Genomic DNA, 18,020 nt, shown 5'->3' with positions numbered 1-18,020 from the left:
AGTAAATAGCTCCCCTTCCTTCTTAGCAAAGATGATGTCTTAGCTCATGTGTCCTTCATCTTTTCCATACACTTTCTCAAATATTGCAAAAGCTGATTAATCCCATATTTCAATTTCTGTCCCCTACCATCCCAAACCAAGGCATCTGTGGTCACCAGAGTGACCTTTCCAAAATGCAAATGTGATCCCTGCCAAAAGCCTTGTCATCTTTTGCATTGCCTATAACAAAGTCCTAAAGGTAGTTAAAAAAAAATTTTTTTTTAAATGCATGTGTGTTGATTTCCTATCTGGATACTCCACTTCAGGGGAGGCAGGGTAGTCCCTAGGCTTTCTTACAAGTTTCACAGGAGATTCTATCACACAGCCAGGCTGAGAATCCCACATCCACAGGATCGGGTCCTTTGTAGGGAAGAAGGCTCTCCGTGGACTGCCTCCTCCCTGTCGCTTCCAGTTCACTTAATACCTGTGAGATTTTGGCAGGGTTACCTAATACTTGAGCCCCAGCTGCCTTATTGCAAATGGGGATAATAATACCAGTGTTACAGCACAATTTTAAATATTCAAGATAGTATTGGGCCTTTTATCACCTGAACTGAGACTCTCTTGATAATTACTCCAAGATATTATTCATAACTTAGACCATCCCAGGCAACTGAGACATGTGGTCATAGTAATTTGAAGCCTTATATTCAAAGCATTTCTCGCAGTGAATGATATATAGCGTGTGTTCAGTAAATCACTTTTATTTTCATTGTTCTTTACATCTGCATCCCGCACTCTGTTGGAAGCCCTTACATGCTGAGGTTGTGGCACAGAGAGCAAATGGTGATCAGGGTGCCCCCTAACTAAGATCCCGGACGTTTGTCATTGCCTTTCCCCCCTGGACATTATACACTGTCACCATTGATATTTCTCTGTTTCTAGATTTTCCCTTTTCTTGTCTATTATTCTAGTCTACCATTAAAGTCACAGGGCCCAGGACAAGAGCGCAAAAGAGGTCCACTCATAGCATATTTTTAAATTAAAAGTTATGTATCAAGCAAATACACTATCAAATCAACCTCCATTGGGTTTCCCTAGGGGCTCAGCAGTAAAGAATCCGCCTGTGATGCAGAAGATGCAGGAGCCATGGGTTCAGTCCCTGGGTCAAGAAGATCCCCTGGAGGAGGACATGGCAATCCACTCCAGTATTCTTGCCTGGAGAATCCCATGGACAGAGGAGCCTGGCAGGCTGTAGTCCATAGGTTTGCAAAGAGCTGGACATGACTGAGCAACTGAACATGCATACATCCTCCTACATTGATAAATATCTTTCTAGCAATATGATAAGTCCGAATTTAGACTTCTTAAAAATCCTGGAGTTCATTTTTTGCAGGATTGGGACTGATTCTGGACTCTGGCTCCTTCCCCTTCCTCACCCTAGGCTCCAACCATACCATAGGAACATCATGTGTAAAGGTGTAGACACCCCAGCCTGTACATTCAGGCTCTGTTCATCAATCACTGGCACCCTTCCTCACAAAAACATCTAGTAAGTGTGTGTTAGACTCGTGTTGCTGCTGTAACAGTTATCATAAATTCAGTGACTTAACATAATTCATTCTTCGTATATTAACACACGTGTATACAGTCTAGAAAGATGGTGCTGATGAACCTATTTGCAGGGCTGCTGCTGCTGCTAAGTCGCTTCAGTCGTGTCCAACTCCATGCAACCCCAGAGATGGCAGCCCACCAGGCTCCCCCGTTCCTGGGATTCTCCAGGCAAGAACACTGGAATGGGTTGCCATTTCCTTCTCCAGTGCATGAAAGTGAAAAGTGAAAGTGAAGTTGCTCAGTCGTGTCCAACTCTTCGCGATGCCATGGACTGCAGCCCACCAGGCTCCTCTGTCCATGGGATTTTCTAGGCAAGAGTAGTGGAGTGGGGTGCCATCGCCTTCTCCATTTGCAGGGCAGCAATGGAGCTGCTTTTAGAAAAGGCAGAGGAACCAGAGATCAAACTGCCAACATCTGCTGGATCATCAAAAAAGCAAGAGAGTTCCAGAAAAACATCTATTTCTGCTTTATTGACTATGCCAAAGCCTTTGACTGTGTGGATCACAATTAACTGTGGACAATTCTGAAATAGATGGGAATACCAGACCACCTGACCTGCCTCTTGAGAAATCTGTATGCAGGTCAGGAAGCAACAGTTAGAACTGGAAATGGAACAACAGACTGGTTCCAAATAGGAAAAGGAGTATGTCAAGGCTGTATATTGTCACCCTGCTTATTTAACTTATATGCAGAGTACATCATGAGAAACGCTGGGCTGGATGCAAAAGCTGGAATCAAGATTGCCGAGACAATATCAATAACCTCAGATATGCAGATGACACCACCCTTATGGCAGAAAGTGAAGAGGAACTAAAAATTCTCTTGATGAAAGTGCAAGAGGAGAGTGAAAAAGTTGGCTTAAAGCTCAACATTCAGAAAACGAAGATCATGGCATCTGGTCCCATCACTTCATGGGAAATAGATGGGTAAACAGTGGAAACAGTGTCACACTTTATTTTTTTGGGCTCCAAAATCACTGCAGATGGTGATTGCAGCCATGAAATTAAAAGACGCTTACTCCTTGGAAGAAAAGTCATGACCAACCTAGACAGCATATTCAAAAGCAGAGATATTACTTTGCCAACAAAGGTCAAGTCAAGGCTATGGTTTTTCCAGTAGTCATGTATGGATGTGAGAGCTGGACTGTGAAGAAAGCTGAGCGCTGAAGAATTGATGTTTTTGAACTGTGGTGTTGGAGAAGACTCTTGATAGTCCCTTGGACTTCAAGGAGATCCAAGCAATCCATCCTAAAAGAGACCAGTCGTGGGTATTCATTGGAAAGAATGATGCTAAGGCTGAAACTCCAATACTTTGGCCACCTCAAGCAAAGAGTCGACTCATTGGAAAAGACCCTGATACTGGGGATGGCGGGGATTGAGGGCAGGAGAAGAAGGGGACGACAGAGGATGAAATGGTTGGATTGCATCACCGACTCGATGGACATGAGTTTGGGTGTACTCCGGGAGTTGGTGATGGACAGGGAGGCCTGGCGTGCTGCGATTTATGGGGTCTCAAAGAGTCAGACACGAATGAATGACTGAACTGAACTGACTGAACTGAATGGAGTTGCAGACAGAGAGAAGAAACTTGTGGACACAGTAAGAAGAAAGGAGAGGGTGGGATGAATGGAGAGAATAGCATAAAAACATATACATTACCGTATGTAAAATCGATGACCAGTGGGAATTTGCTGTATGTCTCAGTGAGCCAAAAGCAGTGCTCTGTGACAACCTAAAGGGGTGGGATGGGGTGGAAGGAGGGAGGGAGGTTCAAGAGAGATGGGACATATGTATACCTAAGGCTGATTCATGTTGATGTATGATGGAAAGCAGCACAATATTATAAAGCATCCTTCAATGAAAAATATCAAGCTGTAGTAAAAAAAAAAACCCCACAATTTATTTTTTTGTTATTCTTTTATAATTTTAGAAGTCTGAAGTCTAAAATCACTCCTACAGGGTTAATGCCAAGGTGCTGGCACGGCTGATTCCTACTAAATGCTCCGAGTAAATCTTTCCTTTCTCACTTGCTGCCTCCCTATTGTAAAAACCTTTTGTGATTCCATCAAGCCCACCTGCGTAATTCAGGTTAATCTCCTCATCTCAGAATCTTTAACTTAATCACATCTGCACGATTCCTTTTGCCATTATAGGTAATATTTACATGTTCTGGGGATTAGGATGTGGACATATTTGAGGACCACTTTTCAACCCCTGCAGGGTGTGCTTGCCAGTGGGCCCTTGAGAGGATGATCCCAAGGAAGAAGTCTGAGCCAGCGCTGAAGCACACTTGGGGCTGCACGGGAGGGAGCTCTGGGTGGCAGCATGTCTGATGTGTGATCTGAGGGCAGGGGAGCTGCAGGATCAGAGAGGGCGTGTCCCCTTAGCCTCTGGATCCCTTACCCTGCTCAGCTAGAGGAGGTCCCTTTAAAGTCCACGACCCAAGACAGAAGCCTAAGCATGGCCCATTGCTCCTTCCCCCTGCCATCTGGCAGCCACAGTCTATTTACCTTTCTCCTGATCCACATACAAGGTTCCGAGGGAAACATGTAAGCAACTTATTTTATTCTGTTCAAAGTTCTTTTTTTCTTTTTGCATCTCCGCCTTTTACTTGTCGTGAAAGAGCCCCAGTCCACACCCACTCATTGTTTGTAACCGTCCTCACTGGCTTTCCCTTCCTCTGAATCTCTAATTCCATCCTTCCGCCACCTCTTCAGTTCTTAAAATACACAAGATTTCACCTGTTTTCTGTGTTTTTTAAAAAATATGCCCTCCAGCTAGCAAGTTATTCCTGAATCCTACAAAACTGTCAGTTCATTCCTCTTGTAATATTTCTTTGTTTTAAAATTTCCACCATCATTTGAAACCTACAGATTTTCTTTTGTAATCAAATTTTAAATAACTTTTCTTATTCCACTTGTATCTGTGCGTGCATGCTCAGTTGCTCAGTCATGTCTGACTCTTTGTGACCGAATGGACTGTGGCCTGCCAGGCTCCTCTGTCCATGGGATTTCCCAGGAAAAAATACTGGAGTGGGTTGCCATGCCCTCCTCCAGGGGATCTTTCCACCCAGGGATCAAACCCAAGTCTCCTGCATTGGCAGGTGGGTTCTTTACCACTGAGCCACCCAAGAAGCCCATTCTACTTATACCCTTGTGTATTTATATTTTGCTGTATCTTGACCATTTTGAATAACGTTTCCACACTTATAGAATGTATACGGAAGAATTTTTCAAAAAAGCTATTTTTCTTTCCTTGTAAGTTTTTGAAACTCCCTGAAGTTTCATCTGTAGTTTTACTTATTCTCATTAATGCATTCAAGTTTTAAGGGAACCAACTGTGTTTAAGATTCTGACATAATTTTGAGAGAATGTTGAGTTTTGATAGTTTATGAATTATTTCATGTGTTTTTAAAAGTAAAGCTTTATGGGTTTTTACCGTAATAAAATATTACATATTGCAAATGTTCTAATGAAAAGAAAATTTGCCAGTTTAAACTTAGTTTCGAACTCATTTATAAAATGTAAATGCTTTGAAAAACAATGACTACATGATATTGTCATATTACTGTGGTATGTTCTCCAGGAGGGCGGATGTCTGTCCTGTTTGTGATCATTTCCCAGCAATGGCCCAGCTCCCAGTGCTTGGATTTTTGTAAAAAATTGAGTAAATGAATATGAGAATTAACAAATAATAGAATTTCAGAATAGATTTTAAAAAGTAAAGAGGGTTCAGTATAAATCATGCTACCTCAGTCAGAACATTGAAATACAGATTTTTAAATTTTCAATCAGATTTATAATGTCTCCCAGGCTATTTTGATATGAGTAATATTTTATACCTTTAAGAGTGTTGAAATGTGTATATTCAAGATAATGATCATCTGTTTAAATGATTTATGAATTGATAAATACAGGAGATATTACATAACATTACTTTATATAGATAGTATATATAATGAGAATTCTATATATTATAGAATTATATAGATATTTAGATACTAAATAGCTTTAGTTTTAACACAGTGTTGGGTGATAAGAAATGTGACTCTCTGATACTGAAATGAAGGCAGGAAATGAGGGGGATATTTCTTCCATTTCTCCTCCTTCTTTGAAATATCTTAGGTGGGAATTGGTTAATTTTGATTTTGTCTAATTTTATGATGGTAAATGCAGGTATGACTTCTTCAGTATGAAGGTATGTTATTTGTTTCAACAGGTCAGAATTTTTCTCCATAGTGTTCATTCTTTCCTTGTCTTGCATTCTTCCCTGCTTTAAACTTGTCAAATGACTGAAGATGCCTGTTTCACTGTTTGTCCTCAGAATGGCTTCACTCCGTTATACATGGCTGCTCAAGAGAATCACATTGATGTGGTAAAATATTTGCTGGAAAATGGAGCTAATCAGAGCACTGCTACTGAGGTAAGACTGTCAGCTCTGAAGACTTGAATTTTTCTGATGTTAATGTCCATTTTCTTTGTATCTAACTGTAAAGGGTCTCCGTTATCTTTATTTTAGGAATGTTTATGTCACTATTGTAATCTACAACAGTGGCCGTGAATGAGCAATCCAGGGCACAGTTCAATGAGTTTATAATTTGGGATTCATATCAATTTATTCTTACGTGAAATCACACTTCCATCAATTTTGCCATTCTGTAGCCTTTTTGGAGCTTTATACCATTCTCAAATCAAATTATAGTAAATTCTACCCATCTCTTTTCATCATTATTTTATCTTTGTTAGGATCTAATACAATTCCTTAAAGGGACTTTTTTTTTTAGTGATAAGCACTGATTCATAGTTCTTTGTATTTGTACAGTTTCATGAGGAATAGAACATCAGAAAGGCGTTCGTATTTCTGAAGTTCAAATTATGATGTGGTTGTATGACTGTGCTTATGGCAGCAACTGAGTAGAATGTTCAAAATCAATCCAGTCTCCAAATATTCAGGACATCTAGACATAGAAATGGTTTTGGAATTAGCCAACATGGTGTATCACTTTCCTTTCCCTGTGTGTGTTCTCCAATAAGCAGAACCTGCTTTGTATTTTCCTTCTGATGTTTGCCCTAGGCAGATTAAGGAGTGACTTTAGTGACTGTTTGGAATAGTGATTTGTACCTGATGGTCAGGATGTTTTCGAGCTTGGGGAAAATGCTCAGGGGCCCCCCTGGGAGGTTGGGAGTAGGTGACACTGGAGAGGAAGGGAGGAGACCTCCACTGGGACATGCCTCTCCTCACCCATTTCAATCAGCTTTTATTTCCCTGGTTCATGTTCTGTGGCTCCACTGACAAAACTTCAAAACTCCTGGCGAGGAGTGAAAGATGACTAATAGAAACTGTCTTGTTAATTTTTAATGTCTAAATGACCTCCTTTATGGGCAGTTAAATCTCCAGACGAAATAAACACAACCTGCATTCTAACCTGCATTGTGGGGAGAGGTCATTATAAGCAATTGAATTCATGTCCAGGCCCTTTGATAGAAAACTTTTTGTGGAGCCTCATAGTAACTTTCTGACCGCTTATTCTCATTAGTTAAAAACAATCCCAAGACATCACTATTAATGAGACCACGTTTCCTGCTTATGACTGGAAAATACGACTACCTAGTGTGAAACGATTTCATATTCTCTACTAAGCACACACAGATTTTACCCTCTTACCACATGAGTACAGTGTAATTTTTATAACTATGATTTATGATTGATTTTATGACTTTCTGAGATACTAATTCTGTCAATGAGTGGCGTGTGAATATCCTCAGGCAAAGCTTGGGTAACAATAGGAGACTATATCTCTGCATCACATCCTCTGAGAATTGTAGCTAAATATGCTTATCTGCATTTGTTTTATTTCCTTGAAAACCGATTCATTTACCTGGAGAAATCTTTCCACTATAGAATTCTGCCGATCATATAGACTTACTATTTCTAGTGTGTGGTTTAGGGAAGCGTGGCCTGCCAGCACTCTCAGCTGTCTTATGGCTCCTCCAGACTAGACCTCTGTACCATCCCAGTCTGTTTCCAGAAATATTAACACCTTTTTATGTGTGTTGCATTGGTTGAGTCCATGTCACACTGTGGTCCTCAGAAAATGAAAGTGGTCTTTGATTTCCACACAGAAGTCAGTCTTGCAAGAAGAAGAGCCACAGAAGTGGCTCTTGCAAGTCAATCGCATGGGGTTTTGAATCCTGGTGTAGATTCATTTACGCCTGTTGTTTCATTTTTTAATCATTTGCGTTAGGAATCGTCAGTTGTGTCCAACTTTTGCAACATCATGGACTGTAGCTGTCCAGGCTGCTCTGCCCATGGAATTTTCCAGGTGAGAATATTGGAGGGTGTTGCCATTTCCTCCTTCAGGGGATCTTCCCGACCTGGGGATCCATCCCATATCTCTTGAGTCTCCTGCCTTACGGGCGGATTCTTTACCGCTGCACCACAGGGGAAGCCCCTTAATCATTTAAATAACTATAATTTTTTCTGAGTGGACATGTATAAACTTAATTGGTTATTCCACACCACTGGCCTTAATGGTTATCAGCAAATGCACTAATGGAAAACTCTTTGCATGTTTCCCTTTAGTCTATTGGGCTTCCCAGGTGACACAGTGGTAAAAAATCCACCTGCCAATGCAGGAGATGGGAGTTTGATCCCTAGGTCGGGAAGATCCCCTGGAGGAAAAGATGGCATCCCCAGTATTCTTGCCTGGAAAATTCCGTGGACAGAGGAGCCTGGCAGACTACAGTCTATGGGGTCGGAAAGAGTCAGACCCAACTGAACAGGCACGAGTGCATGCTTTAGTTATGATTCTGTGAATAAATGACATCTTCACAGGGCTTTATAGTTGATTACTATGTGATATTTTAGGCTGTATTGCTAAATACCTTCAATGATTATGTGTGCATGTATGAAAATACCTAAAGAAGACACCCTGAACCCATTAACAGCCCTAATTTGCAAAAATTACTAAGCAAGACATTATGACCAGTTTATCAGATAGTTTGAGATCATTCAGTATGGCAGTGAAACTCATATTTGAAAAGAAATATTTAAAGTTTTAAAATTTCCCATAATTATAGCAATTGGCATTGGTAAATGGATGGTGAAAAATGAAGCTTATTGAATTTTAATATTGGTTTCCTTTTCATAGAGTTAGTGGAGATACTTGAAAAAAAATAATTTCAAATATTTACTCTTCTTCCATGAAGTGTAGATTAGAATGAAATCATGTGGTGGAGATTCAAAGTTAAATTCTCTGCAAGGAGTTATCTGTCCATCCAGTATCAGTGTTATAATTTTCTACTTTCTTCCTTCTTCCTGAACGTTGCCAAAATTGAAAGCTAGGAATTTTAAAATCAGGCCCTGTACCGTCAGCAAATGCCTTGTCTCTAAGGAAAAAATAAAGTTCACACTCTTTTAATATAAACTATCTCACTCTTGCAGGGGGAATCAAATTAAATATGTATGATAATGAGCCTGCTCTTTCCTCCTTCACAGAGGATTTAATTTGTGCCAAAGTTCCAAATTTAGGCTACTCTCTTTCATCTTACAACACTACATGCTTTACTCTTCCATTTCATTAAGTAATGTGTTGATTTGAAATTCACTTCTAATTTTGAAAATTCAGTCCTTATTGTGATAGTGTTGCAGGAAGGGGGACCCCTTCCAGGGCCCGAAACTGGGCTCTTGTCTAACACTCGGAAATGAATTGTCCGAGGAGACACATGTGCTGACAAAGCAAGAGATTTTATTGGGAAGGGGCACCCGGGTGGAGGGCAGTAGGGTAAGGGAACCCAGGAGAACTGCTCTGCCGCGTGGCTTGCAGTCTCGGGTTTTATGGTGATGGGATTAGTTTCCAGGTGGTCTTTGGCCAATCACTCTCATTCAGAGTCTTTCCTGGTGGCGCACGCGTCACTCAGCCAAGATGGATGCTTGCGAGAGGGTTTCTGGGAAGTGGACGGACACGCAGTGTCTCCTTTCCACCCTTCCCAAACTCCTCCGGTTGGTGGTGGCTTATTAGTTCCGTATTCCTTATCAGGATCTTCTGTTGTAAAACAGCTCATGCAAATGGTTACTCTGGTGCCTGGCCAGGGTGGGCGGTTTCAGTGTGCTTCTCCTAAGAGTAGTGCATATATGATATGTACACTTGAGGAAAATAATTTTCCCTCCAAAGTCTACAGTTACCTTTTTTAAAAGTTAGCTAATTCACTTATTTTTGGTTGTACTGGGCCTTCCTTGCTGCACAAGCTTTTTCTCTAGTTGTGGCACGCGGAGGCTGCCTTCATTGCACTGCGCAAGCTTCTCATTGTGGCGGCTTCTCTTGCTGCGGATCCCAGGATCTAGGGCGTGTGGGCTTGGGTAGTTGTGGCCTGTGGGCTCAATAATTGCAGTTCTTGGGCTCTAGAGCGCAGGCTCAATAGTTGTGGTACACCGGCTTCGTTGCTGACGGCATGCGGGATCTTCCTGGACCAGGGATCAAACCTATGTCTCCTGCAGTGGCAGGCAGGATTCTTTACCACTGAGCCACCAGGGGAATCCTAAGTTACCTTTTTAAAAATTATTCTTGGAAACAAATGGAGCAGTTGGATGTGGTTAAATAGCCATTATGTCTAGTATGCATTTGTTAGATGTCCCATGCAATTCCTCTTGTCTCTTCTATGAATGGAAACTTTTAACTCTGAGACTTATTTCAAGCTTTTGTGAATTAAGGGAGGTTTTCACATTAACAGAGCCTAGAGTATATTTTTTTCTACTTGTCACCTTTCCATTTTTGAATACATGTTTCCAGAGAGAAAATATAGCTTCCCAGTTTTCCAGCATGGTTATCCATTTACCACTAAGACTCCTCTAACTTTGATGATCTGTGCTATTTCTTTAATTTTTTTTTCTAAGTTTCAAAGTGAAAGGCTGATTTTCTACATTATTTAGCACAATTTTATATTCAAAAGACATTATATAATTCAACTAAGTGCAAAAGTAATGAATTAGCCTTATTTGCCAAAGAATTTTAGATCATATTATGTCCCAGGTTTCCCAAATTAATTGGGAATAGACCATCCCATTAACAGTTGTTGTTTTCCCTAATCAATACAGAGATATTTAGCAGCTTTGCAAAGTTAATCATGTCAATTATTTCCCTGTGTTGGCTACCATATCAGTCAGACTTGGTTTTCATTATTTCTCCCCTTCCCACAGTTTTCTTTGTATAAGCAGGCATCACTTTGAGTTGCTTCTAATTTTTATTTTCAGATTCAAAACGTAATTGAGCATATCCTGTGTGCAGTATGCTTCATTAGGAAATGCAGATGTTTTTAAAAATATATATAGAACAGCTATTTTAAACTATCTGATGAAGCCGGTACATAGTATAATAAATGACTATAATTTGCTGCAGTCTTCACAGTAATATTTATTCCTTCCAATGTTTTTGTCAATCTTAATCTTTAATTTGAAAATTAGATGCACTGTTTCTTGGAGTTGAGTCCCAGGCTTCCCAAAGTTGATGGAAATTTTTTCCTTCTGTCTTCCCAGGATGGCTTTACGCCCCTGGCGGTGGCGCTCCAGCAGGGACACAACCAGGCAGTGGCCATCCTCCTGGAGAACGACACCAAAGGGAAGGTGAGGCTTCCAGCTCTGCATATTGCGGCCAGGAAAGATGACACCAAATCTGCCGCCCTCCTGCTTCAGAACGATCACAACGCTGACGTGCAGTCCAAGGTAAAAGCTGCATGTGCTTGTGGACAGGAACTCTTCAGCTGCCGGCTTCCTCCTGGGGGATGATAAAGAAGTAGGCCACGGTGATAATGCAAAATTACTTCTGGCCATCAAAAGAGATAAGTTACTTTCAGAGGTATTTCAGAATAAAGGGGACTGTCTACTGGGTACAGCAAGAAAACAAAAAAGAACCCTATAAGATAATTTTCTCTAAAAGGTGAAGCTTTTTAGAAATCTTCTTATTTATTCTGTTTATGATAAAAAATAACAGGAACAGAAATAGAAAGATACAATTGTATAGTGTTATGGTTGCCTTTGCTAAATAGAATGCATTTTGGCATGCTGGAATGGTGTAGCCAATTGCAGAGAGCAGGTTGGTTGTTTCCTTAATTTTGCACTATGTAATATCTTCCCTCTTTTCCCCACACAACACTGCTTCAGATGATGGTGAATAGGACAACCGAGGTACAGTATTGCGGTTATACCAAAATATATCTTTTTAAAAATTTTATTGTATTTTTTGTCCGATTAGAATAAATGCTCACTAATTCATACTAATGATTAGAACTTTCATTAGTAGGAAATTAATTTGGAAACTTTGTGTATAATTAGGGCAAATAGGTAGTTCAAAAATTTTAATATAACATATTTTTGAAACATTATTAATCAGTATAACTATTTAAATAGCTCATTAGAGTAGAGCATGAAACAATACTCTTCCATAATATTTATTTTACTAAGTGAGCTTTATTATTAACTTTTTGCCAATGAGAGATGTGACCTCCTTCTCTTAATGAGAATTCCCCATTTAGAATCTAGTGAAGTGTAATTTAAGGAGGTTGCTCTGCCAGTGTTTCATCCTCTTATCTAATTGCAACTGCCCTTTTTTGTATTTTTTTATCACGTTCTATATAATCAGTAATGATGTTGAACATACCATGAACAAAATATTTTCATCATCTTGCTATCTGATAATAGTTGTCATGAAATCATCTGTTTTCCGCATACCTAAATAAGTCCCATCCACCAACAAAATCAATAAGAGCGTTTGGTTTAGAGTGTGTGTGTGAGAGAGAGAGAGTATGTCTGAGTGCGTGTGTGTAGTGGTCTCTCTTTGTTGCTATCAAGAGGCACTAATACAAAAACCGTTGAAAGTTTATTATAAAAATTAAGCTGTATTATAAAATTTAACCTTCAAAGGCAAGTGACTGTTTCTGTAGATGATTTTCACTTTGCTGAGAAAATTCTCTAGATTAACATTTCATATGATCACTGGGTTGTGGACCTATGAGGATTTTGAGCATTTGTGCTTAGTATAAGTAGTGTATTTCTAAAACTAATACCTGTTTATTAACAAGTTTATCCATTGAGATGTGAATAGACTTAAATTCTTCATATCATTTCTTCTGTTCCAAATCTTAGGTCAGAGACTTTAAAAAATGCCCAACTGCTTGGTGAAATTGCTCAAGACTGGAATAATACAAATTGATATATCTTAATTACTGATTTTAATATTTTTACTTTTAAGTGATTTTTGGTAATTATTTACATTTTTGAAAGCAGGTTCTAATCATTATGCAGCAATTTGAGTAGATACATACTGAGTTAGATGTGTTTCTTCAAGGACAGTAGAATAACAAAGAAGAGAAACCCATTCATCCATAGTCCTGTAGAATCGTGACCTGAGCCTTCCATCTCCCTGTTTATCAGGGAAGGATTCCTGAGGGGCTTACGCCAGCCTGATGCTAATCCAAGAGTCACAGCCTGAGGCATCACTGTGGATTTTCAATGAGGCTGTGTCAAGCAATAAATTAGTTTATTTCTGAAAATGGGAAAAATAATATTATTATACTTGAATGATTTGAAAATGATTCATCAGTGATCTCTGTGTTTTTCTGAAATTAAATTGTAACTCAAATAATAGATACATGTTCAGGATATGACTGGGTGACAGGAAATATCAAGATAAAAATGAAAAACATCTAGTCAATTATTTCCTAAAATATTAAAGTTTGACATTTTGTAAAATAGCCCCCAGGTTGTAGGCTGATTTTTTTTCTTCTGTATTGACATGAATATTTGGCATCATGTAGACACAAAATAAAAATATCATGACTATAAGCGTAGGCTTTGGATTCATAGTTGCTATTCTTATTTTGTATCTTGCTTCGCTAGAGTCAGAAATTATTTGCAGCTAATTTGGCTACTAGCACAGAGGAATTTCTGTTACCTAAGGTATCTGAATACTTATTTAGACTATTTTAAAAGCAAAGTCACTAAGTGAATAGGAAAATAATGGTTGTGATGTGAGTAACATTTCTTAAGAACAATATTGTGTATATCAAAATTCATTTCAAACAAAAGAGGGCAATGCAAAATGGTCTCAGAACTGCAGGATTTGATACCCAGCTTTACAGGAACAGTCTTTATTGTTCCTGTTATTTTTATTAAGCAATGGAAATTATGGAGAGCAGGAACAATGCTTTTTTTAATACAGTAAATAAGAAAAGAATCAATATGCTTCTGCTGTGAAAATGGCAGAAGTTTCTAACTATGCTTTCATTAGCAAAAATGAAAGGAAATATGCTTTTCTCTATTTAAGATTTTCAGACTCATTTTTAAAACACTCAGAGTAAACCGTTCTCTAATGCTCATATGATTTAATTTATTTTTTATATTAGTCTTACTGATAAAATTTATTTTGATTAAATTCAAATTTGGATTCCACTTTATTTTATATTCATATTTATTCTACTGTATTGTTTAACTATTGCTTTATAAACTTTTTTTCATAACAATATAGATGGACAAAACTCAGTTGTTAAAGAGGATAGAAATATCAGGATAGTATAAATGATGTGGGATGAAATTGTATATCTTCTGTAAGAATTTCTCACAATGTATTCATAGTTCCAAAGATTCAATTATCAACTAATGCTATTTTTCATTTTGAAAAACACCCAAACTAAAACACAAATTTTAAAAATAGAAGATGTGAAATTTTCTCGGGAAAAACATTCTTTATTCATAGTTATATTCTATGGCTGAAAAAATACTGTTGTTTAATCATATTTTGTTTTGCTTTAAAGCTAAATCAACTCAGGAAACATGGTTTTATATAAACAACCAATCTCATAAATAAATAAATTGTTATAGTAATTAGAAATAATGTTGCCAAGAAATATAGGATTTTTGTTTACCTTTCTATGTTGACTTATTTACCACTAAATTTAAGTAATACCACTCAAACTTAAAAATCTTATTAAAGCATTCATGACCTGATTTACTTTGCCCACGTGTTAGGTAGACAGTTACCATGTGACTTTCTTCACTAATCCAGTGACTATAACACATGGCGGTAAAATTCTTTACTCACTGCTGGTTTCTTTGCTTTCCATAGAGTGGATTCACCCCTTTGCACATCGCTGCCCACTATGGAAACGTCAACGTGGCAACTCTTCTTCTAAACCGGGGAGCTGCTGTGGACTTCACAGCCAGGGTATGGATTCAAATAGTTTCTCTTTTAATTTAATTTATTGGTTGACTGGCTACATTGTGTGGCTTGCAGCATCTTGGTTCCCTGAGCAGGGATTAAACTGAGCCCTCAGCAGTTAAAGTGTCCTAACCACTGGACTGCCAGGGAATTTGGCATTTCACTAAAGTAAAAATAAACAGTGATAAAGATTTTATTTATTTTTTTCTTAATGGATTTATCTGTGCTGGAGAAATTAGATTTTCCATTTTTTTTCTCTTCAAATCGTAGGAAGTCATTATGAGCCAGCAAGTGAAAAGTAGTATGTAAATTCACATGCATGCAGATCATTTTCGATAAGGAGGATGCTGATTCTGACATCAATATGAGCAGTTATATTTAAAGGTCACACCATGAATCATGAATGAGAAGCTTCAAGTCAACAAAAAACTGTTAAAATGTTCAGTATAAAATATATAAGTACATTTATACTGTGTCCTAACAGTGATTATAGGGAACATAATTTGACATGGATTTTTTAAAATAAATTGAGAATTTGGTCATATGAGGAGTCTTATTAGCTAAAGATATTACGATGTGTTATAGGTTTAATGGTATACTTTCATTGGAAAGAATTCACTTACATGACAGATATAAAATTCAGTGTGCTTAATATACTGTAAAGGCAATACTTGATTTTGCAAAATCATAGCATACCAAAAAATCAGGTACATATCCTTGACATCATGATGATTATAGAATAGCCAAGAAAAGAAATACATATAATTCCTGCTTACAGTGTTTTTGTCCTTAGAAGTCTTCTGCCCTGAAACTGTATTGAGTTATTTTCAAGTTTCTCATTCTGAATTATTCTGAAGATGTTTTTAAGACTCCTTTTTCCATTGGGTATTTATTGGCATATGTATATTCCATTTTTAAGCCTAGCAAACTTTAGGATCCCAGAATCTTTAAGTGCATGAATGTTTTAAGAAAGATAGACTTTGGACTAGGTAGGATCTGAAATTTTGCTTCTGTTACGCAAAATTGCTTCCTTTGGGTCTTGACTGTGATGTGTCGATTCAGTACCTATGTTGTAGTTATTGATTAACTTAGTTATGCAGTTTTATTATGTTTTTCATTCTCTATAGTGCTATGTAGTTTGTGTGCTTTTTTTGTTCCTTAAAAATCAAAAGCATTGAAGCCATAGAACCCTTGGATAAAATTGCAAAATAGGTCACAGTCTCCTTTGTGCTCTTCAGCACAGAGCCATCACCACCATGCCCTGTCGCACCCAACATGCTCTTGCTTGGTCTCTCCACTTTGTAGAATGGAATCACTCCTCTGCATGTGGCTTCCAAAAGGGGAAACACAAACATGGTGAAGCTCCTACTGGATCGTGGTGGTCAGATCGATGCCAAAACTAGGGTGAGTGTCTCTGTTCTTTCAATTTCCTACCATTATTATTTTTTGTACTCTTTTAGTAGGCACTTTAAAATGCCAGTCCCTAAACACAAGCAGTGCATTTTCAAGGAAATCACCTTCTTGGATTTGCTTTAAAATTCGTACATTATATAAATGTTTTACATGATAAAGTGGCATTAATATTTGATCATAAGTACCCAGAGAAGCAAAATGCTAGCTCCTCAACGAGACAGTTTTTCAAGCTCTTGCTTCCTGATTTTCTGGGCACAAAGATCAAAGATTGAACTTGCTCATCTGTGATTTGGCTAGTCATAAATATCAAGAGCCCAAACTCATTAGGACACATTAAGCTACGAGAGTGTGGTTTTTACATAAAAATATTTTAAAACATGTTGAACATCTTTTGGGTTGAACTTTTCAATTCCTAAGTCGTTTTTCTTAACTGGTTATACTGTAGGGATCTGAGCAGGAGGTCTCTGGTTATGCTTGTGGAAAAAAAGGCATACAGTTATTGCTAGGTTGCACGTTTACTCATGTCGACTTGCCAAGAGGCAGTGCCCTTCATTCATTTCAAATTTTTTGAGTGAAATATAGCTCTGAGTTTTTATGCAGTCCCCAAAACTAGATACTAAGATAGCAGGACAAAGCACTGTTTAAAGTGCAGACTCCGAATGCAGAGTACCTGATTTCAAATCCTGCCTTCTGCTTACTAGCTGAGTGATATTAACCTTTTACTTGTCTTCTCTAAACTTAGTTAGGCTAATAATACTACCTGCCTCTTAGGGCTGTGTGAGAATCAACTCTTAGGTATTTTTTTAAGCATTTTGTGGTTAGTCGCTCAGTTGTGTCTGACTCTTTGCAGCCCATGGACTATAGCCCACCAGGCTCCTCTGTCCATGGGGATTCTCCAGGCAAGAATAATACTGGAGTGGGTTACCATGCCCTCCTTCAGGGGAGCTTCCCAGTCCAGGGATCAAACCCACGTCTCCTACATTGCAGGTGGATTCTTTACCATCTGAGCCACCAGGGAAACCCTAAAATACTGGAATGGGTAGCCTATCCCTTCTCCAGAGAATCTTCCCAGCCCAAAAAGCAAACCAGGTTCTCCTGCATTGTGGACTCTTTACCAGCTGAACTACCAATAAATTACTTAGCTACTCATAATTTTTATCATGTTATGGAAATGATGTACAATTACTTGCTTAAACATTAAACTAGTACTTTAGTGTTGTCTCGAGTACATTTGATTACTCATAGACTTAAGCAAAACTTTAAACATCCCTATTATGTAAAATTCTGAAATGTATGGTGGAAGAAGTCTATATAAGTTAGTAGATAGAATATGTCCCTTATGATATTTTATTATCACTTTGTTTAATTCTGGGGCTTTGCATTCTCATAGTCGAAGGAATAGAGATCTAATTCCCTTGCAAATCTTAAGACTAAAAAATATTTTAATAAATCATCATCTTTGAGCTTTTAGAAACTATACCAGTCCCAGACTATACATTTTGGTTTTTAATGACTTTAGACTATGTTGCTTTTTACATCTCATTTCTCTACGACATTTGGTCCAGAGCACCTGGGTCATCATGTGGGAACTCTGAAATGGTTTGCTTTGTCTGTCAAGATCTTTGCTGTGATGTCTAGTGTCTTTCATCAGGGTTTTATGTGGTTTCTGCCCTTTGCTTTGAGGGCCTGTCTTTTCTCTTGCTATGCTGTAGGTATGCAGAAATTGGAATAATTACATATAATGTCACATGCTTTGCTTACTTGTTATCTGTATTTGAAAGAAAGAGTTTCGGTGCCTCCTTCTTTAA

General features: G+C 38.3%; 1 protein-coding gene across 50 annotated transcripts in view; it reads left to right on the top strand.

Annotated features, from left to right (window-relative positions):
- The window catches only part of ANK2 (ankyrin 2), a 699,107-nt gene that overhangs the window by 547,533 nt on the left and 133,554 nt on the right, over positions 1–18,020 (top strand). For 37 of the 50 annotated variants that reach the window (XM_060416741.1, XM_060416751.1, XM_060416762.1 and 34 more), the window contains 4 exons: positions 5,916–6,014; positions 11,124–11,309; positions 14,707–14,805; positions 16,105–16,203. In XM_060416741.1, the coding sequence (XP_060272724.1) occupies positions 5,916–6,014; positions 11,124–11,309; positions 14,707–14,805; positions 16,105–16,203 (483 nt within the window). Of the gene's footprint in view, positions 1–5,915; positions 6,015–11,123; positions 11,310–11,747; positions 11,772–14,706; positions 14,806–16,104; positions 16,204–18,020 lie in introns of all 50 variants that reach the window. The other 13 variants (XM_060416744.1, XM_060416742.1, XM_060416730.1 and 10 more) reach the window with 1 other exon arrangement.

This window comes from Ovis aries, chromosome 6 (assembly GCF_016772045.2).
Source record: "Ovis aries strain OAR_USU_Benz2616 breed Rambouillet chromosome 6, ARS-UI_Ramb_v3.0, whole genome shotgun sequence".
In the NCBI taxonomy this organism is placed as follows: Eukaryota; Metazoa; Chordata; class Mammalia; order Artiodactyla; family Bovidae; genus Ovis; species Ovis aries.
Note: the sequence above shows the minus strand (reverse complement) of the source record. Positions and strands in the feature narration are given on the sequence as shown.